General features: G+C 47.6%; 2 protein-coding genes across 2 annotated transcripts in view; one reads left to right on the top strand and one right to left on the bottom strand.

Annotated features, from left to right (window-relative positions):
- The window catches only part of CCDC63 (coiled-coil domain containing 63), a 36,981-nt gene extending 21,124 nt beyond the window's left edge, over positions 1–15,857 (top strand). Inside the window, exons 4-12 of the mRNA XM_084868049.1 lie at positions 1,301–1,490; positions 3,162–3,281; positions 3,774–3,955; positions 4,762–4,943; positions 5,632–5,855; positions 9,991–10,065; positions 11,814–12,006; positions 13,217–13,414; positions 15,674–15,857. Coding sequence (XP_084724175.1) covers positions 1,301–1,490; positions 3,162–3,281; positions 3,774–3,955; positions 4,762–4,943; positions 5,632–5,855; positions 9,991–10,065; positions 11,814–12,006; positions 13,217–13,414; positions 15,674–15,774 — 1,465 coding nt within the window. The 3' untranslated portion in view covers positions 15,775–15,857. The remainder of the gene's footprint in view (positions 1–1,300; positions 1,491–3,161; positions 3,282–3,773; positions 3,956–4,761; positions 4,944–5,631; positions 5,856–9,990; positions 10,066–11,813; positions 12,007–13,216; positions 13,415–15,673) is intronic.
- A 1,814-nt stretch (positions 15,858–17,671) lies between these two features.
- Positions 17,672–26,696, bottom strand: MYL2 (myosin light chain 2). Its single transcript, XM_084867340.1, has 7 exons — positions 26,413–26,696; positions 24,863–24,952; positions 21,898–21,973; positions 21,118–21,222; positions 20,149–20,227; positions 20,012–20,060; positions 17,672–18,012 (listed from the first exon to the last, which is right to left on the bottom strand). Exons 1-7 carry the CDS (start codon positions 26,518–26,520, stop codon positions 17,914–17,916), a joined length of 606 nt encoding a protein of 201 aa, XP_084723466.1. The 5' UTR covers positions 26,521–26,696; the 3' UTR covers positions 17,672–17,913.
- Between the last annotated feature and the right edge of the window lie 489 nt (positions 26,697–27,185).

Below are 27,185 nucleotides of genomic sequence, written 5' to 3'. Positions count from 1 at the left end.
GCCCGGCTTGTAAGGGCTTGATCCCCAGTGGGGGCGTGCAGAGAATCAATGATTCTCTCTGAACACTATGTTTCTCTCTCTCTCCGCCTCTCCCTTCCTCTCTGAAGTCAATAAAAAAATTTAAAAAAACCCTGCAATTAATGAAATACAATGGAAAATTCAGTTCTTCCGTTGCACTAGGCACATTGCAAGTGCTCAAAGCCACACGTGCCTAGTGGATGCTATCTGACAGCGCAGCCAGAGACCATTGCCATCATTGCAAAATGTTCTCTTGCGTGGTGCTGTCTTAGGACAGTGTCGGCAAAGGACGGTCTGGCTGGCTGCCTGTTTTTGTAAATAAAACAGCCACAGCTACATTTATTTGTTCATGCATTGCCTATGGTTACTTTGTTGAGTAGTTGCAACAGAGACCGTCTGGCCGGAAAAACCTAAAATATTTATTCTTGTGCCCTTTATAGAAAAAGCTTTGCAGACGCTGTTCTAATGTGGCACTGCCAACACTTCAGTGGGCATACGAGTCACTTGAGGATCTTGTTACAGAGCAGATTCTGATTCAGTAGGTCCTGGGCTGGGACCTGAGCCTCTGCATTTCTCCAAGCTCCCTGAGGATGTTGAGGCAGCTGGCCTGCAAGCCGCACTGGGCAGCGGGTGTGGGGTGCCCAGTGTTCACCAGAAACTTTGCCTCGGTGCCGTTTTTCTGTTTTCAGTTGTGCAGTCACCTGAGCCTTTCTCTTTCTGAAGCCCCCGTTCGCCCATCTCCCCCACCCTCTCTCTTCTCCAGTAGACAGAGGGAGAGAAAGGAGGAGAAGCAGGTCAGCCAATTTAACAAATGGTTAGCACCCCAAGTAGAGAAACTAGTGGAAATTAGGGTTACTGTGTTGATTCAAAATTCAAAAATTGTCTGATGGGTTTGCCTCTCAATATTAGAAATAATTGGTTGTAAAGTCTGGAAAGAAAGTCTGCGGAATCAGACAGATGCCACTGAGCTGGGGGCAAAAGGGAACGTGGGGTCCCCGCCAAGTCTGGGTAATGGGTTTTGACAGGCACAGTTCCAAATTGTTCCCTGGGGGGGTGGGGGGGTGGGAGAGGGGGATGCCCCTAGGAGGAAGGCAGAGTAGTGGGCGGAGCAGTAGACTGGGTCGCAGGTGATCTGAGTTTCAGACCTGGACCGAAGACTTGGGCGGGTCCCTTCCGCTGCTTCAGTGGGCTGTACCTCACCGAGTCTCCTTTCACAGCGAAGGACTCTGGAGTGCCTGATCAAGGTGAACTTGGGGTTAATCATGCACTGCTTTCCAAACAGCAAGGAAATCAAGACCCTGCAAGAAGAGCAGGATGAGATCACCCTGCGCTTGAATCTCATCAAGTCCTCCAAGAACTTGAATCTGAATGAGAAAAACTATTTGGAGCTGCGCTTCCTGATGGAAACCAAAGAGGACTACGACTCCTTGATTAAATCGATGAAAATGCTCTTGGCTGAACTGGATGAGAAGGTATGGTCTTACTCTTAAAGGGCCAAACAGAACCCAGAGCAAGGGGAAAGGGTATGAGAAGTACCTATGATGCCTTAGGGCAGATATAACACCCCTCCGGTCTTCACTTTCCTAAATGTGACTGGCCACTGTCTCCACCACTATGGATCCCAGCTCTATGGATCCATTTCTCCACCATGATCTCCAGTGCCTCCCCACTGTGCTTCAAATCTCCAAATTTTTACTTTACCTCTAGGGATTGGCTAGAGGTAAAGCCCAAGGAAAATCCAAAATCTGACTAATATCAGTTGCAAACATCAATCACTGATAGACATGAAGCACGAATGAGGAAGAAACCTTTCTTGTTTTAAATCACTGAGTTGGAGGGTGTTTGTTATCGCATAACCAAACATCTCCTGACTGATGCAGTTAAGAATTTGAAAATGTACTCAAAATACAGTGAGGAGACACTGGAGAACACAGTGGAGAAATAGATTAATAGAGCGGGGAGTTCAGGGGTTATATAAAGTGGTGGGTAACATCCATGGTGGGACAACTAAGGATGCTTTTGGTTGCAGGTAACATATAATACTCAAGAGGAATGCGGACTAGAAGGATATTACTTATCAATTATTTTTAAAATAAATTGTGTTTATATGTAGGAGACAACTTGATTCTAGGTACAGAAAATAATAGAGTATTTTACAGCTGCATAACTTCCAGAGGGGCACTGGACAGTCACCAAGGATGGGGCACAATTCTTGGATGTCTGTGGTTGTCTCAGATGTTGCAGGACTAAGTGCCACTAGAGTCCCATCATTGCAAGAGCCCCCAAACACTCCACAAGGTTACAAAAGGCCCTTTGTGGGGGAAATACCTGCTGGAAACTTTCTGTTGGGAACCATGGGTTAGGGCAGTGGTCGGCAAACTGCGGCTCGCAAGCCATATGTGGCTCTTTGGCCCCTAGAGTGTGGCTCTTCCACAAAATGCCACATGTGGGCGTGCACGTACAGTGTGATTGAAACTTCGTGGCCCATGCGCAGAAGTCGGTTTTCGGCTCTCAAAAGAAATTTCAATCGTTGTACTGTTGATATTTGGCTCTGTTGACCAATGAATTTGCCATCCACTGGGTTAGAATAAGGTGGAATTTATGCCCACGGGTGAATGAAATTTACAGCAAAAACTCTAAATTGCCCTGGCTGCTTTGGCTCAGTGGATAGAGTGTTGGCCTGCATACTGAAGGGTCCCAGGTTTGATTCTGGTCAAGGGCACTTACCTTGATTGCAGGCTCCTCCCCATCCAGCACCCTGGTCGGGGCTCATGCAGGAGGCAACCAATCGATGTTTTTTGTTTCTCTCCCCCTCCCCCCCCCATTGATATTTCTCTCTGTTTTTCCCTCTCACTTCCACTCTCTCTAAAAGTCAATGGAAAACAATCCTCAGGCTAGGATTAAAAACAAAACAAAAAACAAACAAGCAAAAAAACCCCCTCTAAATTGCCTCATTTTACCCTAAGCTGGCTAGGATTAAGTTGAATTGAGCAAGTACCTGAGAAATTAAAATTCTATTTATAGGAAAAGAAAGAACATTGCAATTTTTGTTAGCACACTCAAGTTACTGAACTGTCGGATTTGTACCCATACAGCTGTTAACACAGCTGGGTTTTCTTTTTTTTTTTTTTTTATCTTTTCAGATTTCTCAGATTGAAAAAAAAATTGTAAACCAAAAACAGATCTTCACAAAAGTACAGGAGGCCCATAACCCCTGGAAACTTCGAAAACAGATCCACACATTAGAGACACGTTTGAATCTTGTACGTAAAGGGTTCTCTGCAGCTTTGCAAAGCACGGGACAGCCCCCACCACAGTGCATCTTCCAGCCCCAAATGTCAACAGTGCTGAGTGTGAGAAGCTCTGCATTAAAACGGCCCCATCCCAACTTCTTTCCTGTCATCAACTTACTGAAGAGACCAGGTCAATTGTCCTGTAGAAAGTTCTACTTTCTGGATTTGACTGATTGCTCCTCATGGTATCATTTAGCTTATTCCCCTCTCCCCTGTCATTACTGAAAACCAGAAGTTAGGTATAAAAAATAGGTGAGGAATTTGAAACCCAAGAGAAGTAACACGTCAGAGGCCACTGAGCCTGGTGGTGGCCAACTTCAGCCTCCCTCGCGGTGCTGCAAGCCACTGTCCTTTGGGCCTGGGTGGGAGGTTGGGGGAAGACCTTCTGACCCTCGGCTGCTTTTTGGAAGCTTATCTCACGCCCTAGGAATGAGCTGTTTTGAAGCACACCCCTCCCCACAGGTCACCACGAACTTTAACAAGATGCTGACCACCAATGCGAAGCTCCGGAAGGAGATTGAGAACCTACGGTTTGAGAAGGCAGCGTATGACAACGTCTACCAGCAGCTCCATCGGCGCCTGTTGCTGCAGAAGAAAACCATGAACGAGGCCATTGAGCAGTCCGCTCAGGCCTACGAGCAGAGGTGGGCTGAGGGACATACCCTCCGGGGGGGGGGGGGAATGTCTCTTAGACCCCCGCTGAGCATCTGATTTCCCACTCTGGGCCCCCCCCTGCCTCCGGTGCTTACGTGCTGAGGAACCTTAAATCATCATAATAACTCTAAGGGCTGACTCTGTGCCAAGCCTGATGCTAGGTGCTTTGCGTAATATGTCAACCCTCACAAAGGCCATAGAAGTTATACCCCCTTTTTATAGACCAGAAAGTGGATGCTTACAGATGCCAAAATACCTGAGATCCAGATAAATGGCAGGGCTGGGAGTCAAAGCTCTATGCTATATTATCTCCTTCAGGTGCCCCTGCCTCTAGTCCTAGGGTTCTCTCTTAGTCTCCTGGCGTTACTATCAGAGGGCCAAAAGACATATAGTTCGGCAGTGAAGAGCACATGTTTTGGAATCAGGGAGATCTGGTTCAATTCCTGGCTCCGACACTACTATATTGTTGTAGGACCTCTTTGGGTGGTAGTGAGGATTAAATAATATATATGTATTAAAGAGTGGCTGGGACATAGTAATTGACAAGTGGTGATGATGGTGGTGGTGATAATGCTGATGGTGGAGGTGATGACAGTGATGTGTGTTCTGGTGGTGATGAAAGAAGAATTGCCTGGGAGTGGTCTAGACCTGGTAGCTCCTGCCATTCAGGTAAAGAGAGCTGTTCCTCCACTCTCTGATTAAGGGAAGTGATGGTCATTGGCAGAAAGTCCCTCTGGGCTGGCAGGGAGAGGGGAGGGTCCTCTGGACACTCAGGCTCTGTGCCCCCTTCACCCAGACAGGAAGCCACGGCTCGAATGGCTGCCATGAAGGATCGACAGCAGAAGGACATCTCTCAGTACAACCTAGAGATCCGAGAGCTGGAGCGTGTCTATGCCCACGAGACCAAGCTCAAATCCTTCCTGCTTATCAAGCTGAATGACCGAACGGAGTTCGAAGAGCAGGCCAAGAAGGAAGAAGGTACACTCTCCTGAGGGCAGATGGTAAACCAGGCTGAGAAGCTGTAGCTTCAGCCCAACAACAGTGGAGAGCCACGACATGTAAATGAGGTCATGTGACCAGATGTGCCTAGAAAGATGCTTCTAATTGCCACATGGGGACCAAATCAGAGAGATAAGACTGAGTTCAGGAGAGTCGGAGCTATTGCAGGTATCCAGCTGGAGAGAGCAAGGTTTAGAGAACTTTCTTGGTTCTGATTTCATGAATCTGCCAAGTTCTGAGCCTGTCTCAGGCACCTGTCCCCAGGGCTTCCTTGAATTTCATTCTGCTCAGACATCTCATCCTCTGAGAGGAGTTCCCTACCATCCAGCCCCCCATCTCAGCACCTCCAATCACAGGCCACAATGGCAGTTATTGGATTTCTTTTTCTTTTTACTTGGATCCCTTCTTTTTGTCTGATTCCCCCACCACAGCTCCATGGGGCAAGGATTTTGTACTCACAGGGCCCCCCCTCAGTGTCTGGCACATAGTAGGTGTGCAGTTAAGATATTTGTGAAGCAAGTAAGGAGTGAAGTTCCTGCCCCATCTCCTGGGAAAGCCTAGCATCTTCCCCAAGGCACAATGATAATAAGCACAGAACACATCTCTGCTGGGCACCGCACTGAGCACTGTCCTTTCCACACTCGCATTGCTGGCTTTTCCTTTCTAGCGGCTCTCAAGCCAAAGAAGACCCGGAGGAAGAGCAAGGGTGAGAGTATTGAGAGCTATGAGGTGGCTCACCTCCGGCTGCTGAAGCTGACTGAGAATGGGAACATGAATCAGCTCATTGAGGAATTTCTGGCTAAGGAGGAAAGGAACTTTGCCCGGTTCACGTATGTCACAGAGCTCAACAATGACATGGAGACGATGCAGAAGAAGACTGAGAAAATCCAGGTCAGAGCCACTCTTTAAAAAAATTTTTTTTATTTTTATTGATTTCATAGATGAAGGGCGTCGGGGGGGGGGGGGAGAGAGAGAGAGAGAGAGAGAGAGAGAGAGAGAGAGAGAGAGAGAGAGGAACATCAATAATGAGAGGGAATCATTGATCAGGTGCCTCCTGCATGCCTCACACTGGGGATCAAGCCCACAACCTGGACATGTGCCCTGACCGGGAATTGAACCGTGACCTCCTGATTCGTAGGTTGACACTCAAACACTCAGTCACTGAGCCATGTCAGCTGGGCAGGGCCACTCTTCTTTCCTAGGCCTGAAACCGGCCTGCTCCCACAGCAGCCTTCCCCGTTGGGGGCTCCTGGGAACACTCTTTGAGATGCTCTGCAACAAAAAGGGCCTCAAGGTCAAATCAATGTGGAAAACACTGCCTTTCCCCCAATGTCCTGCCCGCCTTTCAACCTTCCTGGAATTGGTATTTGCCTTTCAATCAATACGCACACTTAATGTGGTCATGTCCCCTCACTCCAAGTGACACCTATTATCCATGGCATGTTTTATAATCCAGGGCTCAGTGAACTAGAGCCATGGCCAAATATGGGCGGTGGTCTATTTTTACATAGCTCATGAGCTAAGAATGGTTTTTATATTTTTAAAGGGGTATACAAAATAAGAGTAATATATAAGTCAGACCATACGTGGCCTATAAATTTTGAGAAATCTATCTGGCTCTTTGCTCCAAAAGCTTGCTGCCCTCTGTCAGTCAACAGCTTCAACAGAATTGAGAGGAGATGGTCAATCCATCTTGGAGACACTCGATGTCGATGAGCATACATAGTAAATGCTCTGACAAGTCCTGTGGTGAAGAACCTGTTTGCCTTCCTTGAATCTATCATTTCCCAAACTAAATAGGCTCCCTGGGCTACTGATTCCCCAGAGCATAGCTAGACAGCCTTTGGGATGGCTACAAAGAATAGAGTCTAAACTCAGGGTGACACTCCAGGCTTTTCAAAATGCAGCTTCAACCGGCCCCTGCAGACTCCACTCCCATCACGACCCCCAAGGCTCCCTCTGCAGCTGCCAGACGCAGCTGTGCCAAGCATCTCCTTCCCTGGAAGCTTTCCTTGTGCTGCTTCCTTCTGCCCATCCCCTTCTGATGAAATACTGCTCATTAGTCCCTGCCCTGCACAAATGTCATCTCGGGGAATTTATTCTTCCCTCTGAGGTCTCGGCGTTCTGTTTATATGACAAGAGGAGACACTTCCTTTTGTGATGTCACTGTTTCCTGAGTGTGGGGCTTGTTGTAAATAGATCATAGCTAGAAGATACAGGTGAAACTTTTAATTTACCAGCGATGAATTAATTGTAATGAGGATTAGGAAGAATATAGCTTGCAGAGCAATCTTGTGACTTGGATATAATAGTCTTTAATTCAACCAAACTTTAGTTTCATATGTTGATGATTGTTTGTTTACTATTATTATTATTGATCACAACTAATAATATCCAAGTCACAAGATTGCTCCCCACCCCATATTAAAAAATGTATTAGCTGCTAGCATTTAGAAATGAAACTCTGGTTTTCTGATTTCTCTTGGAAAACCATATTTGACAACTCCTGCCCACTTTCGCGTGGGAAGCTTAGTCCCCAGCCTCTATAATCCCCAAGCCTGCCCTCTTTCAGCCAGACCAGCTGGGTTTGAGTTTGCGTTCTCCCATGTAGGTGCTTCACCACTCCCCTCTGGTGGCCATGTGCAGTATTGCAAGGACCGTCTTTGAATACAAAGAGAACTGAAGAAACATGAAAGGATGGTCTGGGGGCTGGCAGGACCGGAATCCTTATTTTCCAGGAAAGAGCACCTTACTAGTCCCAGTAGGGTGACAGAGACAAGCCATAGAGAGGGATTTGAGGAAACTGACCTGGCCAGGAAATGGCTCCCCAACAGAATTGACGTAGATCTTCCCCATTCACCATGATGGTACTTACTCTTAGCGACACAGCTTGTCTCTGGCATTAGGACGGAATGTGTCTGATGAAGGTCCTTGCCTTCTCTCGGCTTCAGATTTTCCATCTGTAGAATGATGTTTGGACCAGAACATTAGTTTCTGAGCTCCTTTTTGAAGTTACAAAAGTTCCTTTGGGGGCTTAAATAGAGCTGCAAATGCTTGTTGAATAAATCCTGAAAACTCTGCTTTCCAATGGGAAGGCTTAATACATTAAAAATCTTAGAAGAGAAAGATATGCTCATTATAGAACATTTGTAAACTACCCAAGGATAGAAAGAATTTTAAAAACCACCCATTATTCCATTGCCTAAAGACAATCATTTTGAACTGTTTTCTTCTGATCTTTTTTGGTGACGCTTTAAAAACTTTAAAAGCTTTATAATGTGTAATAGTTATTATCACACATTATGCATAAAATTTGGGTTATTTGTTCATCCAACAAGTTATTTGTTGAACACCTACTATGTGCCAGACACTGTTCTGGGCACTGGTAATGTGGCTGTGAGCAAGGTAACGAAAAGCTTTTCCCTCCTGGAGCTTCTTTTCTACCAGGGAGAAACAGACAATAAACAACAAGCCCAACAAACACATACCTGATATATTAGAGAGTGAGAAATTTGGATAAAAAGATGCAGTGGAGCATGTTAAGAGAGGGATTCTGGAGTCAGGTGAGGGCATGGCCATTGAGAAGTTAAGCTTTTTTTTTTTTAACAACAATTTTTTAAAATATATTTTATTGATTTTTTTACAGAGAGAAAGAGAGAGGGATAGAGAGTTAGAAACATTGATGAGAGAGAATCATCGATCAGCTGCCTCTTGCAGACCCCCTACTGGGGATGTGCCCCCAACCAAGGTACATGCCCTTGACCGGAATCAAACCTGGGTCCTTTCAGTCCGCAGACTGACGCTCTATCCACTGAGCCAAACCGGTTTCGGCGCGAAGTTAAGCTTAATCAGACTTGGAGGTGAGGGAATAAGCTGTGCATATCTTTGGGGGGATGCCTGTTCCAGGGAGAGTAAATACCGTGCAAAGGTCCTGAGGCAGGAGAGTGCAAGCAGGCTATGGTGCCTGGAATGGAGAGAGAGATGGGGTGGGGGCTGAAGTTCAAGAGGGGAGAGATGCTATGGGTGCCGGGCAGAGTATATTTCCAGGAGAGTTTTTTGCAGTCACGTTGAGAAACAAGAGCCGTGGGAGAGTTCTCGGCAGAAGAGGAATGCCACCTCCTCAGGTTATGCACGACATTTGGAAAAGACTTAAAAGTATAAAGAGAAACCCCACATCAAGAAGCATCCCATCACCCGGGCATAGCATGGGTTCATCTTTTGGTAGATTTCTTTCTGGGTTTCTCCTTTTCCTTTAAAGATGGGTAATATAATCTACCTGCCTGTGGGAAGATGTAATTCAAGAGGACATAAAGTTTCCCGGTGATTCTGGTTCGTGCTGGAGCTTGAGAAGCCCTGCTATGGAGCCGCCTGTCCATTACAGGAGCCAATCGCTACACGTGGCAATTTAAGTTTAAATTAAATTAAGTTTAATGTAAAAATTAGTTCCTCAGTGGCACTAGCACATTTCACGTGCCCACGTGTGGCTAGTGGCTGCAGTACTGGCTGATGCTGACAGGGCATTTCAGCCACCACAGAAAATTCTATTGACTACTCTGTCCTAGACACTTATCCAGAAAAAAAAGAAAGAAAAAAGAGCTCTCCATCCTCCTATTCCCGCCATGTATTTTTGTTGTTGTTTCTGACTAGTGTAGTATTCTTTTTAAAATATATATCTTTTATATATTTTAGAGAGAAGGGGGGGATAGAGAGAAACATTGATGAGAAATATCAATCGGCTGCCTCCTGCATAACCTCTACTGGGGATGAGCCTGAAACCCTGGCATGTGCTCTGACCGGGAATTGAACTAGCAACCTCTTGGTTCATGGGTTGACTCAACCATTGAGCAACACTGGCCGGACCCTCACTTTTTTAAAATTAGGGAACCTCCAGGGGCATAAGAGGGCCTCAGGGGATCGGGCTCCTTGGAAATCCTCACAAACTCCTCGAGGCACAGGCTCATTTCCAGGTGTGGCGGGGAGGGGAGCACCCACTTTTTCTCACTGTCTGGTTTTTTTTCTCGAGCAGAATGACATCATCCAATTGCAATCCCAGCAGAAAACGTCTGATGATTCTGACCTCTCTGTCGTGACACAGCTGGAGGTAAGACCTGGATGGGAAGGAAGAGACACAGGAAATTCCATTGTCTGTCTGTCTGTCAGGCAGTCTGTCAGTTGGTTCTCAGGAGGACTAAGAAACCTGCCCTGTGGCTCTCTACTGGCCTGAGTCACATCTCAGCATATCTGACCCTTTGTCACAGGCAGCCTCTGCTACAGGTATTGCTGCAGAATTTTGTCCCTAGGGCCACTCTGTCCATTTAAAGACTCCCCCACCTCAGGGAGCCTAGCCCAGGCCCTTGCAACTATAAATTGATCCCAGGTTGGCAAATTGCAGGCAGATCTCTGCCTCAGTCTTTTCTCTCTCCCTTGTCCTGGCTGTAGCCTATTCTCAATCAATAATAGTTATTACGAACATATCTTGAGCAAGTACTACATACCAGATATTAGGCTGAGTGCTTTGCTTGCACTCTCATTTAATTCTCACAGCAGCCCTATGAGATAGGTGCTCCATTTTACAGATGAGGAAACTGAGGTTTAGAGAGGCAAAGTCAATTGACCAACATCACGGAGCTGGACTACTATATGAGCTTTGCATTGTATTTAGCTGCCAATAACAGAGACCCAAAATAACTGGGGCCGAATCAAGATGGAAGCTTATTTACTTTGCTAAGAAATAAGACTGGAAGTCATGATGTCACGAGGGACCCAGCTCCTCTTTTTTGTAGTGTGTGGCTTACACTCCCAAGGATGCCTTTTGTTGTGAGGTTGAATATATATATATATATATATATATATATATATATATATATATCCTTGCTGGTTGAGTCAGCCAGCTTGAAAGTTCTTTCCCGGAAGTCTCAGCCAATGACTTCTGTGTTTACACCTCACTGGCCATTCCTATTGCCGAGGAGAGTTGGAAATACAATTTTTAGCTGGGCGCATGGCCACCCTAAATACAACCAAGGTTTTGTTATCCAGGAATAAAGGGAGAATGGATACTAAACATCTGCCCGAGATGTGAATTCAGAGAGTTGGCTTTAAAGCCCCATTTTAATCCAATGGTTTCTGACCCAGGAACTGTGTTCCGAAGTCATTTCCCTTCTCTGTGGCTAATTTATGTTCTTGGCATAAGCACCTGGTAGACAGCTATGGCGATGCCATTCTCTAGTGGGCCACTGGGGGGAAGCAGAGCACATGATGCCCATTGCGCTGCTGCCTTTCAGAGAGGCCTTCCCCAGTGTGAGGAATTAGACTTCCAGGCAGGATCCAAGTCCAAGGACATCCTTCCCACGCTGGGCACAGACTTGCAGTCCCATGTCCTCGGCTTCGGGTCACCCAACGTCCAGGTGCTTTCTTGAGGTTGGGGTTGTTAGCGCTGCTCTGCATCTCTCTCTCTAAAAATCAATGGTAAAATGCTCTTGGGTGGGGATTATTAAAAAACAAACAAACTGACTAACTACCCAGTACACATGTAGATATGCATATGTTATGTATACAATACATACATTATGTACTAGCATACAATAAAACGTACATTAAATAATACTTATCCTATTACCTGCAATGCATACTAGTATTTTCCTCTTCCTTTCCTGTTCTATTTCATTTTTAAATGCTGACTGAGACTCATTAATTGATCTTGCACCCCCTTCGAGGTTTGAAAACCCGCAGTTTGGAGACCCTGGCCCCAGAGGGTCCTGAACCCTCATCCCCACTGAAAGTCTTTAGGGTGGGCTGACCCCATGGGGGCAGCCTGGCTGACCTGGGGTGGGACTCGGGGTCTGCCACCAGGAGAAACTGAAGAAGACCAGAAAGGAGGCGGATATGTATGAGGACAGCTACCACGAGATCCAAAAGACCTTGGAGAAACTCAAGAGCTCAGTGGAGAGTCTTTTTAAGAAAATAAATTGTGATTCCACCAAGATCCTGGTGCAGTTAGGGGAGACGGGGAAAGTCACCGACACCAACCTTCCACAGTACTTTGGTGAGTCAAGCTGGGGCCCGTTAACTTCTTCGGAACCATTTCCAGAGCTTTCTGTCACCAGGCATGAGGACTTGTTTTTTTTTTTTTTTTTTTTTTTTTGTGGTAGTGAGTCTGGTGGTAAAGCATGTGGGTACTAGTGCTCACCTGCCTGAGTTCAAATCCTGATTGTACTCTTACAAGCTGTGTGACTTTGGGCAACTTTCCGAACCTCTCTGTGCTTTAGCTTTTTCATCAAAAGAAAGAAAGAAGTGATCTTTCTCAGGGCAGGACTGCCAGTTTGTTGATACTTGATTTTTCCTTCTGTGCATCCACATCTACCACAGTGCCTGGCATAGGAGGCATCCAGTAATCATCTGTAGAATAAATGACTGACTCCGAGACTGCATGGGGCTTTGCAACACAGGGGAAAGGGCAGTCCCCCAAGCCAGGCAGGTCCTGGGAACATTCCTGCAGGTGGCAAGGCCTGGCCTGGGTCTTAAAACTCCATTAGGGGTTATTCAGGGAAGGTGTGGTGAGAGCATTGTAGGCAGAAGGAACAGCATGAGCAAGGCCTGAGGTCTGAGACAGAGAGAGCACTGAGGAAAAGTCAGCAGTTTAAAGCAGAGCAGCCCCAGCCTTCCAATTTTTACTGTAATCCAACGTTTCTCACCTTCTTTTTATTATCACCTTCTAAGGAGCCTTTTAATATTCCTTCCCTAATCGCCCCATCCTCATAAAAATTTAATACTGTTGATACACTGTATAGCTGTTTATGTCCTGTATGTATGTGTGTGCTTTATACGCTAGAGCAGGGATGGGAAACCTTTTTTTCTGCCAAAGGCCATTTGGATATTTATAACATCATTCTCGGGCCATACAAATTGTCACCTTATACATGAGCCTGCTATATGTGGTCCCACGTTTAATTATCTCACCCTGATGCTTTGGCCAGGCCAGACCAAATGATTTTGCCTAAGGGCCAGACATTCCCCACCCCTTCCTTATAGTCAGTTTACTTTTTGCCTCTCAAGAACCAAATTTTACCTTTTTGGGTGATACTGCCCCCTTAAGAATGCACGGTGTAACCCAAGAGAAAGGCATTGTCCATGTAAGAGCGCATGGCAGCCCCCACTTCCCGTTCCTTCCCTTCCTCTCTAGCAGGGGGAGGGGGAGGGCACCACCCGGAGGTTCCCCTCTTGGCGGTGATCTTGATCGCCTTGTTTGCCCCCAGCCATTATTGAAAAGAAGACCAACGACCTGCTGCTGTTAGAGTCCTACAGGCGGTACCTGGAAATGGTAGAGGCAGAGACCGAGATCTCCTTCAACAACCCTTTCTGGGGCAGCTCTGCCCTCCTCAAGAGTGCAGAGCCCACCAAGGTCATCCCCCCAGTGCTCAGGACTGACGCCTTCAGCGACAGGTTGGATGATGGTGAGTTCTCTTTCTACCCAGACCTGCCCAGGTCACTGGCTCAAGGCTCCTAGGAAGCCCGCGGTCATGAGGGTCTGGAGTGTTGAGCCTCAGTTTCCCCCTTTTTACGAGTCCATCACTTTCATCGGGTACCTTCTTGGCTGTGGCCACTTGACATGGTTCCCTTAGGGATGCTTCTCCCTGTGGCCCAATGGCCTGGCCGCAGATCCAGACGGTTAGTTATCCTGGGTATATTTTTAAATCACAACTGTTTTATGACTATTTAAAACGAATCTTAAGCCCTTGCTGGTTTGGCTCAGTGGATAGAGTGTTGCCCTGTGGACTGAATGGTCCCAGGTGCAATTCCAGTCAAGGGCACATGCCTGGGTTTCAGGCTCAACCCCCCAGTAGGGAATGTGTAGGAAGCAGCCAACCAATGATTCTCTCTCATCATTGATGTTTTTTTTTTTTCTCTCCCTCTCTGAAATCAATAAATATACATTTCATAAAATAAAGTAAAATGAATCTTAAAATATCCAAAATCTCCAAATTGGCAGGTTAGGGGCTCACAAGATCTCCTCTCACCCTCATGCTATGCTCTTGAGTCTCACTCCACCCATGACCTCCCTTGGTCCCGTCCCATCCAGAAGCCTTCCATTGATCTTCCTTCCTTTCAGAGTTCATGACACGCCCTCGTGGCGGAGGGAGGGCGAGGAACCAGCCCTTCTCCCTGAATCTGGGGATAAAATAGCCCCACTTGGTTTGGGGAGGGCAGTGTGGCAGCATGTATGGGAAGCCTGAGAAGTGGGTGCACCCCTGAAGCCTGTAATTTCACCTGTGGGAATTGGTCTTCCAGGGAAAACATATTCAGGGGTTCAAGAGGAAGGTGGTAGGATGTTCACTGCAACCCCAAACTGAAAGTGACTTGAAATGCCCACTCATCAGAGATTGGTTAAAGAAGTTACCACTCACACCACATACAATGGGATACCACGCAGCCACTAAAAAGAATGTGATGGTATATTATATATCTGTATACTCAGTGGTTCTCAACGGGGGGTGATTTGCTCCTCCAGGGACTTTTGGCAATGTCCAGAGATATTTTTGGTTATCACAACTTGGAGGAGGGAATACTATTGGCATTAGGGGCCAGGGATGATGCTAAAATCCAACAATTGTACAATGCACAAGACAGGCCTTCATAACCCTGATATATATGGAGAGAGAGAAGAAGAAGAAGAGAAAGGAGGAGGAGGAGGAGGAGGAGGAGAAAGAGGAGGAGAAAGAGGAGGAGAAGAAGCAAGGCTGGGAGGAGGAGGAAGGGAAGTTGAGAACAAAGAGGATGTAGAGGCGACTTATGGTGGATATTTCTAGGTGGTAGTTTGCAGAGAACTTTACATTTCTGAGTTAAACAATTCTGTATTTTTAAAGTTTTTTTTTTGTTGTTGTTGTTTTTTACAGTGACCTGTGTCACTTTAGTAATCAGGGAACAAAGTACGTTTTGAAGATGCTGCCCCGCCTCTCTGAGCAGCATTTCAAGCGTGCGGGGGTGCCAGGGACGGCTGGAAAGGCCTGCCAACACACATGGCACATGTGGGCACGCCTTCTGTTCGATTTAGCCGAGGCAACCGAAACTTAGCAGGAGTGAAAGCTGGGTCTGGTGTCAGCCGCCTTAGGCCGGCTTCCCTCGGCCCTTTGAATTCCTGAAAGAGGTGGTTTGTGGGCATAGATAGCAAGGTCAGATGTCTTCTTCTCTGTTCAAGGGAATGTTGATAGACATTGGCTTCTCTTAACTCACTCACCTCTGTGGCTCACATGTGTGGATTAAAAGTGACACCCCCCCCCCCTCTGGGCACATTAATTAGAAAAAGGTGCCCCTTTTGGCAATCTAGTAGGGGCTGGATTTCAGCCCATTCATTCATTCATTCATTCATCATTCATTCATTCATCTCCACCTGGCATCCTTGTGCAGTCTACCTCCTGAACAATGGCACATGGGGTGGCCCTGTCTCCTTGAGATTAAACCAAACTCACCCGGAAGAAAACAACAGTTATTGTCCGGGCATCCCTGAGCAGTACATCTCTCTCTGCCTATCCTCTTCCTCCCTGAACCCCGAGAATGGTCATACTCCAACGTCAGCATTGTGGAGGAACCCAAACCAGGCTTGGACATTCTTGCCTTGGGCACCCACGAATGGGGCAGAGAGGCACTGTCCCGGGGAGGGGGCTGTGCTGGGTTCGACTTTCAAACTCTTCACCCGAGTCTCCCTTCTGGCACAGTGGACCAGCCCCTGGACCACAGCAGCCTTCGGCAGATGGTGATCAGCAACAACACTGCGCGGGGGTCTCATACAGCATCCCTGAAAAGGGGGACAACCTGAGGCCCGAGGAGAAGGTAGTCAGCATCTGACACGAGTGGGGCCACGTGTGTACCATAACCCGAGGGAATAAATGTTTTGTTCTGTAACCCCACTGCCTCTTCACATTCACTGCTAGGAGACAAAGGTGCTGGGAGCCACCCCGGAACAGGGTAGAGGAGCAGGAGGGGTTGAGGTCTAAAGCCCGCACAGGATCCAAGAGCTGTGTGAGGCCACCATGGCCCCGGAGAACCTGAGATGGTGGCCAGCACAGGTCCCCTCTTGTCATGTTGACTCGGTGAAGCAGGGATGAGTAAAGCGTAGGGGCCAGGGGGAAGTCAAAATATTTAACTTCATGTCGCAGAATCACATGGGGGTGCAGCAGCCACTCACAGACAAGAACTGGGAGCCACAGAACCTCTGCGTGTGTGTGTGTGTGTGTGTGTGTGTGTGTGTGTGTGTGGTGGATGAACGTATCACTGCAGAGCTGTATCCAGGCCGTCTTGCCCTGAAACACACGCTGCACTTGAATGTTCTGAGCTGGGGCTCCTCCCAGGCCTTCCCCGGAGCTGGCTGTGTTTCTGCAGAGCCCCGGGAAGTAGGTTCTGGGCATGAGGCATGTGGGTCAGCGCAGTGAGTGGAACATGGTGGGCACCCTGGGTCTTTGCCTGCCCAGCTTGCTATTGACTTTGAAAGGGGCCCCATTTCCCCGCAGCCCAGGCTGAGGTCATCATTCGTGCTGATGGGGCTGCCCCTGGGCTCTTGCAGGGGCTCATGGTTATTCTTGAGCCTTGAAGACTCTCCAGTTCTGGCTCTTCTGACTGCCTGGACCCCGTCATTCCTTCTAGGTGGCTCCAGCTGCCACTCCCACCCCCACTTCAGCTCTTGGTTCCCATCCCATCATCGCTTGGGCTGTGTCCTGAGCTCTTAGGGTTCTCTTGAAAACGTACGAGGGTCTGATGTTCACTCTTCTTCCTAAAAGGCAGCTGGGTTTTCCTCTGGGGAAGAGCCATGTGTTTGGGAAAGGGGCTGGTTTTAGCCCCAGGATGAGATGAAGGTGAATCATGTGACCCAGCTCTGCCAGTCAGAGCACTCCACCTGTATCAGGGTTTGTTAGAGAGCCCAAAGGCCTCATCTGGGATGGGTGTGGAGCTGGGAGATGTGCCCTCTCTCCTCTAAGATTGCTGAGGGGATGGACAGGAGCCACGTTGCTACCTTGGAGAGCAGAGCAACAGGAAAGAAAGCAGCGCAGTGGAGAGGCCTCCTCCGGTACTGACGGCGCAGTGTGAGCTCCTCGATGCCTGAGGCCCTGGGACCGCTCAGTCACGTGAACCCATTTGTTTCCTAAGTTGGTATTCTCACAGCCAAAACAGACTTGAGTGCTTCAACCATGACTGATCACTCAAAATCCAGAGTCGATTCATGCCTAGGCCTCGTTCCTGGACCTCAGGCAGAGTTGGAAATCAGTACCAATTCTCCAACTTCCTAGAGACAAGTAGACAAGTTCTACTTTATCTCAAATTAGAAATTGATCTCTTACAATGAACAGATGTGATTTTTTTTTCTTTTTTCCCCCCCAAATGAACATATTCTTCGCGTGCACGTGCAGCCTCTTCCTCTTAAATCATCACGGGGCCTGCGTAAGCACATTTGTTGGAGAAGCACTCCTTTGGTGTCTTGGGGGAGAGGGTGTCAGGGAAGCTTGAGCTCTACAACTGCTTGAGCTCTAGTGAACATTCCAGTGAAATGTGGCCCCTGATAGAAATGGTGCTGAGTGGCCGCAAAGGTCTATTTTAAATAGAAAGCAACTAAGATTCAGTACTAATGACAGCAGGGCCATCACTAGCTTATGCACTGCCTTTGCGGGAACTCGCGAAGGGCCATCCCTTCTCCAGGCACTACTGTCAGAGAAACACCGTGAGCAGATACACGACCTCCTGTTTATTTGGGAGTGGCCTCTGCATGGATCTCCATCTGAGGATGTGTGGTCATGTGGTGTCGATAAGCCACCCAGGCTGCAAAGAAGGTGGAGGTGGATACATGGAGCAGCCACAGCTAACAGGCCAGGGGCAGGGATGGCAGCTTTCCTGGGGCAAGTGATAGGAGAGCGGGGACGCCCCCTCCCCACAAAGACAAGCCCAGGTGGGGCACTGAGCCCCTCCCTCAGTCCTTTTCTTCTCCATGGGTGATGATGTGCACCAGGTTCTTATAGTCCAGGTTGCCAGTCACATCAGGGGGGAAGGCAGCAAACATCTGGTCAATCTGCAATGAACCAGCAAGAGATGCAGAGGATGATGGGAGGGAAAGAAGGAAGGAGGGCTGTGTGCAGAGACGGGCCTGCGTGGAGAGGCAGTGAGGATCATGGGATGGGATGGGATGGTGAGGGTTCGTGTCAGGGGGGTAGTAGACGTGGAGATGCATCACTAGACCCCCTCCAGGAAGGCCTTGTCACCCAGCTGCTGCAGAGCTGCAGGACCCAAAGTCACGCCCTTCCTGAGGTGGCCCATAGCCTACTGGTCAGCGTGGGCCCAGCTCGGGACTTCTCGGAAGGGCTATTCTAGCCACAGGGAGTATCGACCACTTGGGCCTGAATCTTGGGTCAACATCTCCCTCCAACCCTTCTGCTTCCTTGCCCAATTCCTTCCCAGGTGCTGACCCCAAGGGCCACTCTGCAGGGATGTCCCCCAGAACCCAACCTGAGACAGTAAAACAAGTATCACACCCTCAAGTGTGCAAAGGAGCTGGACAGGTTATGTAAGAGAGGAACGTGGGCCTGGTGGGGACTATGGCTAAATGGGGACACACGGGCCACCTACAAAAGTAGCAACTGCTCAGGGCCAGCTGTTTATGGCCACGTGGTTAAAGAGATCAGACTCTGAGGGAATCTGAGTCTAGTAATCTAGATTAAAAAAAACAAACAAACATGCAGTTTCCACACTTAAAAAATATTGGCTAGTTATCTTAAAAAACCATACTGGCTACTAACAGCTAACATGTGATAACATTACCCTTATCACATGTCAGCACTTTACTCACACTAGCTTGTTTAATCCTCACAGTGCACTATAAGGTAGGTTCTATTATTGTCTTCACTTTTTAGATGAGAATATTGAGGCACAGGAGGTTAAAGAGCAGGTCCAAAGGTGAAGGCAGGCTCTTTTATCTGCTTAAGTTTTGGAGAGGAAAATCTAAATAGAATTTTTAGTAAAATGTGGAATTTGATGGAATCAGGACTGAGAAGGGACTATCTATAATAATAAAAGAACACTATGCTAATTAGACCATTCGGCTGATCAACCTTCCGGATGACATTCTGGGTGACCTTCTAGGCAAAGCCGGGGCTGCAAGGGTTGGGGCTGTGAGGGCCGAGGCAAGCCGCTGCGGCTGTGAAGGCCAAGCCCCTTGCACGAATTTCGTGCCTCAGGCCTCTAGTTTTAAATAGACTCCTTAGGGAACATTAATAATATTGATAGGACTGTTGCTGGGTCATATAGGACCTTTGGCAAAGTATTAAGTGTCCCTTCTTCCAGGCACCTTATTGCTATCTGCCAGAAAGTTATATATTCTGATTAAAATATGTATGTAAAGACATTTGACTGCCATCTGCTGGAAAACTGTTGCAACAAATACACACTCTGATATACACTGAGTGGCCAGATTATTATGATCTCTGAATGCATAATAATCTGGCCACTCAGTGTATATCCAAATAATAAAAGGCTAATATGCAAATTATCCCCTCGCACAGGAATCCAACCAGCAGGCAGGCCGGCCAACTGTCCATGTCCCCTCCCCCTGGCCAGGCTGGCCAGATCCCACCCTGGCACGAATTCATGCACTGGGCCTCTAATATATGTATATACACTGTAAGAACAGCTTCCAGGAGAATTGTGTCGTGTGGAGCCTGCATGACAGTCCGTGGTACCTGCACGCTGCTCTTCCTCCATCAGGAGATTTGTGCTCTACCCAGGGCTCCCTGCATTGTGAGGGAGGTACCACCTGCATTTGCCATCAGTGTCGTCCTGTTAGGCAAGTGACTTTACTTCCCTGGGCCTCAGTTTTTCCATCTATAAAATGACAATAATACTAGCTCTGACCTCGTGGGGCGATTGAGAGAACGGCATGGAATAAGGGCTCAGTAAGCAGTGGCAGGTTCTATCTCAGTGTGGGTCAGGGGTGTTTTAGAAAAGAGGAAGATGGAGTCCCCGGGAGGGTGATGCCAGGAGCTGGGCTGCAGAGAGCATCCAAAGGGCCCTGTTACCTCCTCGTTGGAAAATCTCTCCGCCTGTGTGGTCAGCATCTCCTTAATGCTGCGGAGAGAGAAAAGCAGGTGTTGGCTCACGGTGTGTGTGTGGGAAGCAGGGAGCCTCCACGTCCCCCCCCACAGACCCCACTCACTAATCAGCCTTCAGCACCCCTTTGCCTTCGGGGTCAAACACTTTGAATGCGTTGAGAATGGTCTCTTCCGGGTCTGCCCCTGAAACAGGAAACGGGGTTGAGAGGTGCTTGGAACCGGTTGGACCCCAGGAGGCAGGACCTGAGCACCCCTCTGCCCAGGATGGGGGGCCAGGGCAAAGGCTATCTTGCTTGCCTTCCTCTGAGCACTGAGCCTTGATATTTTTTAGAGAGTGGGTTAAGAATCCAGTTATTATTATTTTTTAGGACCTTTGGCAAAGTATTAAGTGTCCCTTCTTCGAGGCACCTTACTGCTACCTGCCAGAAAATTATATATTTTTTAGCAAAACTCAAGATCAAAGGTGGATCTAGATTTGGAAAGACTGGGATTCAAATCCTGACTCCAGCACTTGTTAATTGTGTTACTTTCTCTGAGCCTCAGTCCCCATCTACAGACAGGGGAGCGGAACAGAACCCACTCCGAGGTGCTGTTAAGTGAGGTGATGCGTACAAAGTGTTTAGCATGAACTCTGGCTCAGTGGGTGCCTTGGAGCAACATTAGCTGCTATCTTTGTTTTTTTTTTTTTTGTTTGTTTGTTTTTTTAGAGAGATAGAAACATGGATGAGAGAGAGGCATTAATTGGCTGCCTCCTGCATGCCCCCTACTGAAGATTGAGCCTGAAACCTAGACATGTGCCCTGACCAGGAATCAAACTGGTGAACTCTTGGCTCATGGCTCAATGCTCAACCACTGAACCATGCCCGCTGGGCTAGCTGCTGTTTTTATTCTTCACCCCCGCGCTGCCTCTCCCAGCCTCTCCCCACCTCCCCCGCCCCCATGTTACTCTGCTTCTGTCTTCTGACAATCCTTGTCTATTCTCCTAGTGCTTTAATTCATAGCCAAAGATGAACACACATACAGACAGGCAGACAGACACACACACACACACATACAGAGGCATACTAGCTTACCCTTAAGTTTCTCCCCAAACATCGTTAGGAAGACCGTAAAGTTAATGGGACCGGGGGCTTCCTTGATCATGTCATCGATTTCCTCATTTTGCACGTTCACACGCCCTAGGAAGGGAAACACAGACTCAGGGCCTCCCAACGCACAGCACACTGGCATTTGCCCTGTAATTCCACTTCAGGGAATCCAGTCTAAGAATAATCAGAGTGGGCCCGCCAGAGATTCACGTGAGAAGATGTTCCTGATAGTGTTATTTATAATAGCCAGGCAAAACTCTTATGTAGGAGTGGTTAGTTATATTTAAAACAGTGTTTTAGAACCTGGAACATTTTATACAGATATTTTAATATTTTACTCCAATGGGAAATGGTCATCTTATAAACTGGCCCTTCTCAGCCAGAGGTGGGAGAGACAGGTCAAAGTCCCTGGAGGGTACTTGTTCTGGGTACTGCTCTGACCCAGGCAGCCTTGGAGATTCTGACACCCCTCCCCATGCTAGTTCTTGCCACAGGCCCATATAGGACCTTTGCACAAATTAGAAAAAGATACCCCGTCTTAATTTATTTTTATTCTTTTTAATCCTCACCCAAGGATTTGCTTAGTGATTTTAGAGCGGGGAGGCGGGGGGAGAGAAACATTGATGTGAGAGAGAAACATGGATTGGTTGTTTTGGGGTATCAAACCTTTTAGTATATAAGATGACGCTCCAACCAATGGCCCCCACCTTCTGGCCCTCCTGGATGTGGGATGGACCCTCCTGCAGGCCTAGAGGGGCAACGTACCAAGAGCAGCAAAGGTGTCCCTCAGGTCATTCTTGTCGATGAAGCCATCCCTGTTCTGGTCCATGATGGTGAAGGCCTGTGGAAGGAGGTGGTTGGCTGGTCAGCCCAGGAAAATTCGGGGGGCAGGAGCCCAAGAGGCTGGGCCAGGGGGTAGGGGAAGTGGGACTCTGGAATTTTCAAGGAACATTGAAGGACACTAAGTCCAGAGTCAAAGATTTAAAGCAATCTGGCAGTTCCTCAAAATGTTAGGCACAGAGTTACCATATGATCCAGAAACTTATCCGGCAGGTGTCCAGTCAAGAGAATTAGAACATCTGCCCACACAGAAACCTGAACATGAATGTCCATAGCAGCATGTCCAGTATATAGCCCCACACTGAAAACAGCCCACATGTCCATCCATGGATGGATGGGTAAATAAATGTCGTCTATCTATGCCAGGGGTGAGGAACATCGGGCCTGCGGGACATATAAGGCCCTCAAAATCCTTTGGCCTGGCCCTGTCAAGGCATTACGGGTGAGTTAACTAAATTTTGGACCAAATATAGCAGGCTAATTTCTAATTTTAAGTTGATAATTTTATATGGCCAGTGAATGATGATATAAATATCCCAATGGCCCTTGGCAAAAAAAAAAAAAAAAAAAAAAAGGGTTCCCCATCCCTGATAGACAACGGAACACCATTCAGCCATAAAAAAGGAAGGCAATAATGGCAGGTGCTACAGTATAGGTGAGCCTTGAAGCATGATGCCAAGTGAAAGAAGCCAGGCACAAAAGGCCACATATTGTGTGATTCGATTTCTATGAAATGTCCTGAGTAGGCAAGTCCATAGAGACAGAAAATAGACCAGCGGCCACTAGGGGCTGGGGAAGAGGGACGTGTGGAGTGACTGCTAACAGGTATGAGCTTGCTTTCGAGAGTGCTGAAATGTCCTGAAATTAGATAGGGATAATGGTTGCAAAACTCCGTGACTGTACTAAATTGCCCCTGAACTGTACACTTACTTTTAAAATGCCAATGTGTGGTAGGTGAGTTATATTTCTGTAGAACTGTTATTGGAAAAGAAAAGTCAAACACTAGGTTCTCGTGTCTGCCCCCCGACTCGCCAGCCCACTTATCTGTAAAAGAGAGCGGGTAGTCCTTCTCAGCTAGCTAGCAGGGCGACTCCAAGAGCTGTGTAAATGGCCAAGGGTTTTATAAATGACATGTCATCACTCTGTTTTTTGTTTTTTTTTTAGTTCTTTGCAGCAGCTGGAACCATGCCCCCTGTCCCCACCTCCAGCAGCTGATCTCCTCTCAGAGGTTGGGATGGGGTGAAGGAGAGGGGTGATGGCTTTTTCTTCTTGGAAGGTGACTATTTTAAGTTCAGATGTGACATTTCATCCCAGGAATTCCTCGCTCCCTGGTGACCTGTAGGACACAGCATTCCTGTGATGGAATGTTAGTGGGGACAAAAGGTCCGGGTGTGCACATGCCATTTGGACATCCCGGTGGTCTCCCCTTTGGGATAAAACACACTGGCCTGCCGAAACCGGTTTGGCTCAGTGGATAGAGCATCAGTCTGCGGACTGAAAGGTCCTGGGTTCGATTCCGGTCAAGGGCATGTACCTTGGTTGCAGGCACATCCCCAGTAGGGGGTGTGCAGGAGGCAGCTGATCAATGTTTTTAACTCTCTATCCCTCTCCCTTTCTCTCTGTTAAAAATCAATAAAAAAATATTTTTAAAAAATCGTTACTAATAAAAAACAAAAAACAAAAACAAACAAAACACACACACACACACACACACACACACACACACACACGCCTCTTTAGCAAAGCTTAGCATGTTTTCCTCTGAAGGGCCAGGGTTGGGAGCGTGGGTGACTCAGTGTGAGCCAATCACAACTGCTGGAAAAACAATTAATTGTCTGTCCTTCAAAGCCTTCAGGCGGTGGCTTCATGTTGCCTGATGGGTACTTAGTTTGCTTCCTAAGGCACAGTCTGTGGAATGTGATAGGGTTTCAGATATCGCTGGTATTCAGCAATCGAGGACTGTAAAATTTGAAATCTAAGGGATACTGGTTTTCATCTCTCAGATTGGCAAAAAGATTTTAGACTATTGGCCAATGTTGACAGAGATGTGAGAGAAAAAAGCACTTTTTCCTCTTGGGGCCAACGGGAGTAGGAATTAGCATCTCGTTTCCGGGGGACAGTTTAGACCAATGAAACATCAATGCGAGAGAGAAACTTCTGGTTGGTTGCCTCCCACGTGTGCCCCGATGGGGGATTGAACAAGCAAACTTTTGGTGTACAGGACGCTCTAACCAATTGAACCACTAGGCCAGGGCTGGTATGTATGTATGTATGTATGTATGTATTTAATTCCTTTGACCTAGCAATCCTGCTTTTAGGATTTTACTCCAAGGAAATAACCAAAGATACAAGCAGAAATGTGTTACTTATGAAAAAATAAAACATTCTAAACACATGTAACATTCCATTGTAGGAAGTGGTTTAAATAAATGATAGAAAATGTTGATACTGAATTGCTCAAAGAAAATTAGCAGACACTCATTGGCAGATGCAGAAGACTGTATTTAACCAATATATATTGTTTAACCAATATATGTGTGTGTGTGTGTGTGTGTGTGTGTATATATGTTTTATATGTGTGTATATATATATATATGTTTTACAAAGATGTAAAACAAAGATGACTAGAAGGCTGTATACCCAAATGTTAACTGATAATCTACCTCTGGGTTGTAGAATTATAGGTCATTTATGTGTTATGAAAATTTTCCTACATTTTCAACAACAAAAGCTTTACTTTGATGATTAGCAAAAGTTATTAAAAATCTGGGGTTGTTTGGAAGCTAAAGACATCTGAGCAAGGTTCCCATGAGGAACACGGAATGAGGGGAAGGTGCTCCCACAGGGTGGGAATCTGCCTCCAGGCTAATGATTCCCCGGCTGCACCCACCTCCTTAAACTCCTGGATCTGGGTCTGTTCGAACATGGAGAACACGTTGGAATTGGCGCCCTCTGCTCTCTTCTTGGCTTTCTTGGGTGCCTAGAGTGAGGAAAAGGCATCGATTAAAAGAGTCAGAAATTAGAAAATTAGCTCAGGCCCTGTCTCTGGGTGAGCCTCAGCTGCTCATCTGTGAAATGGGGGTAGGGTGTCCACATTCCTCTCAAAACAATGATGTTGGAGGGATAAAAAGACACAACACGACATTTCTGAAAGGCCCCCTGGTTCTGGTGGATCGTAAGAGAGTGAGGATCTTGGGGGAGGTTCCTTTTAAAAACTTGCTCGGTGGGTTTTTGATGTGGTTCAATGGTTAGTGTCGACCTATGAACCAGGAGGTGGTGATTTGACTCCCAGTGAGAGCACATGCTTGGGCTGCAGGCGAGGTTCCCGAGTAAGGGGGGGCGGGGGGAGGAGGGGGGCGTGTAGGAGGCAGCTGATGGATGATTTCTCCCTTCCTCTCTCTGAGATCAATAAAAACATATTTAAAAATATTTTAAAACTAGGAGAGGTGTGTCTCTGGGGATAGAGCCATGCTTTCAGATCAGCCCCTGCAGGGTCCAGCGCTTTTGTTCCAAGGCATTTCACAGAAAGTTCAGTAACGCACAGCAGGAGCATTGATTGGGGGCGGGAGTCGGGCTCACTAAACCATGAGGAATGTCGAGATGAAATGACACTTTTTTTCAGGGTGTTAAAACCCAATCGCTCCCCCTCCACACACATTATTTCGCCCGATCCAAATGGCAGCGAAACCTCTCTAAATGTTCCAGCCTTGCACCACACAGACAGTGCAAAGACGACTTTAAATAGTTACAGCTTAAACACTGGTACATACATTATTTCATTTAATCCTCAGGACTGCTCTATCGAGTAGATGCTGTTATCACCGTCACCTTTTTACAGGGGAGGCAACCGAGGCTCAGAGAGGTTGGGTCACTTGCCCAAGGTCACATAGTCACAGAGCAAAATGCAGAGCTGGCATTGAACTTGGGCAGTGTGGCTCCAGGGTCTGTGCTCCTGACCTCTCTCCTATGCTGGCCCTAATGTGGGGGCTCCCAGCTTCGGGAGGGGGAACACTACCCGAACTGCGCCTGGAAAAAGGTTTTAATTTTGCAAGTTCAAAAGGTGAGAACAAAAAGATCTTTTCCCCAGCTGCCCGAACAAGAGAAAAGAATTACAATTTGATCCTTAGAAGCGTTCAATCCCATTTTGCAAGCCCTGGGAGTTATTGATTCCTCCGGAGGTCAGGAGACAAGCCGTAAAAAAGCCAACTCTCTTATTTTGTTTTTGCAAGTCCCCAGGAGCTGCTGTTATTTGTGGCTTATCAGGGCATTGATTGGGGTTCCTCTGTGCGCCCACAGCCAGCAGCTCTCTCCCCACCGGAGCCTGGGGTCCTCAAAAGCCACCGCCCCACCCCCTCCTGCCCCCTCAGTCCTTTGCGTATAGGTGGTGTCCCCTTCTCACCCACCCAGCTTTGCTCACCCCCGGGAGCCCTGGCTACTCACCATGGTGGAAAGGACTCCGCGCTGGTTCCCTAGAAGGATCCCACAGGCTTCCCACTCTCCCCGCCCGAACAATAAATACTTCCTCCCCTTGTTTAAAAATAACCGCATGACCACTTTTGGCAGTCAATAGGTGAGCACCCCCCTCACCCCCACCCCATGCCGTTCTTCTGAAGTAAGGGCAGCTCATTCGACACCTGGTGACACTTGAGACCCAAAAAGGCATTCAAGGTTAAAGAGGCAGGCGGCTGGGTCACGGGGAGAGATGCTTTCTGCAGCGCTTGGGCGGGCGGCACTTGTGCTTGTCAGTTTTGAGATGGAAAATGGCAGGGAGAGGGGATTCGAAGTCTCACGTGATCAGGCACGACGGGTCCCCTCGCAGGGCCTTTGCACCTGCAGGTCCCTCTACCTGGAATCCTTTTCCACCCGACATCTGCAAGGCTGCCTTCCTCTCCTCCCTCAGATCTTTGCTCCAATGCCACTTGCTCAGTGAGACCTCCCTACCGCCTGATTACAATGGCCATTCCCACCCTGCACTCTGTTCTCTGTTTTCTCCACAGCATTTCTCACCCCCTAATGCTCTAGGCACTACAGAGTGAGCCAAATTCACTTACTTTTTGTTGTTGTTGTTCAGTGTCAGTAGGCAGCTCCAGAGGGCAGGGTCCTCACCAATTTCTCCCTGGCTCCCCGCCCATGACCGGCACAAAGTAACTGCTCAACAAATACTTGTTGGCTGACTGAAGAAATAACTCACTTGCCAGCCGAGCTCACTATGG

This window comes from Pipistrellus hanaki, assembly GCF_964339955.1.
Source record: "Pipistrellus hanaki genome assembly, chromosome: 19".
In the NCBI taxonomy this organism is placed as follows: domain Eukaryota; kingdom Metazoa; phylum Chordata; class Mammalia; order Chiroptera; family Vespertilionidae; genus Pipistrellus; species Pipistrellus hanaki.
Note: the sequence above shows the minus strand (reverse complement) of the source record. Positions and strands in the feature narration are given on the sequence as shown.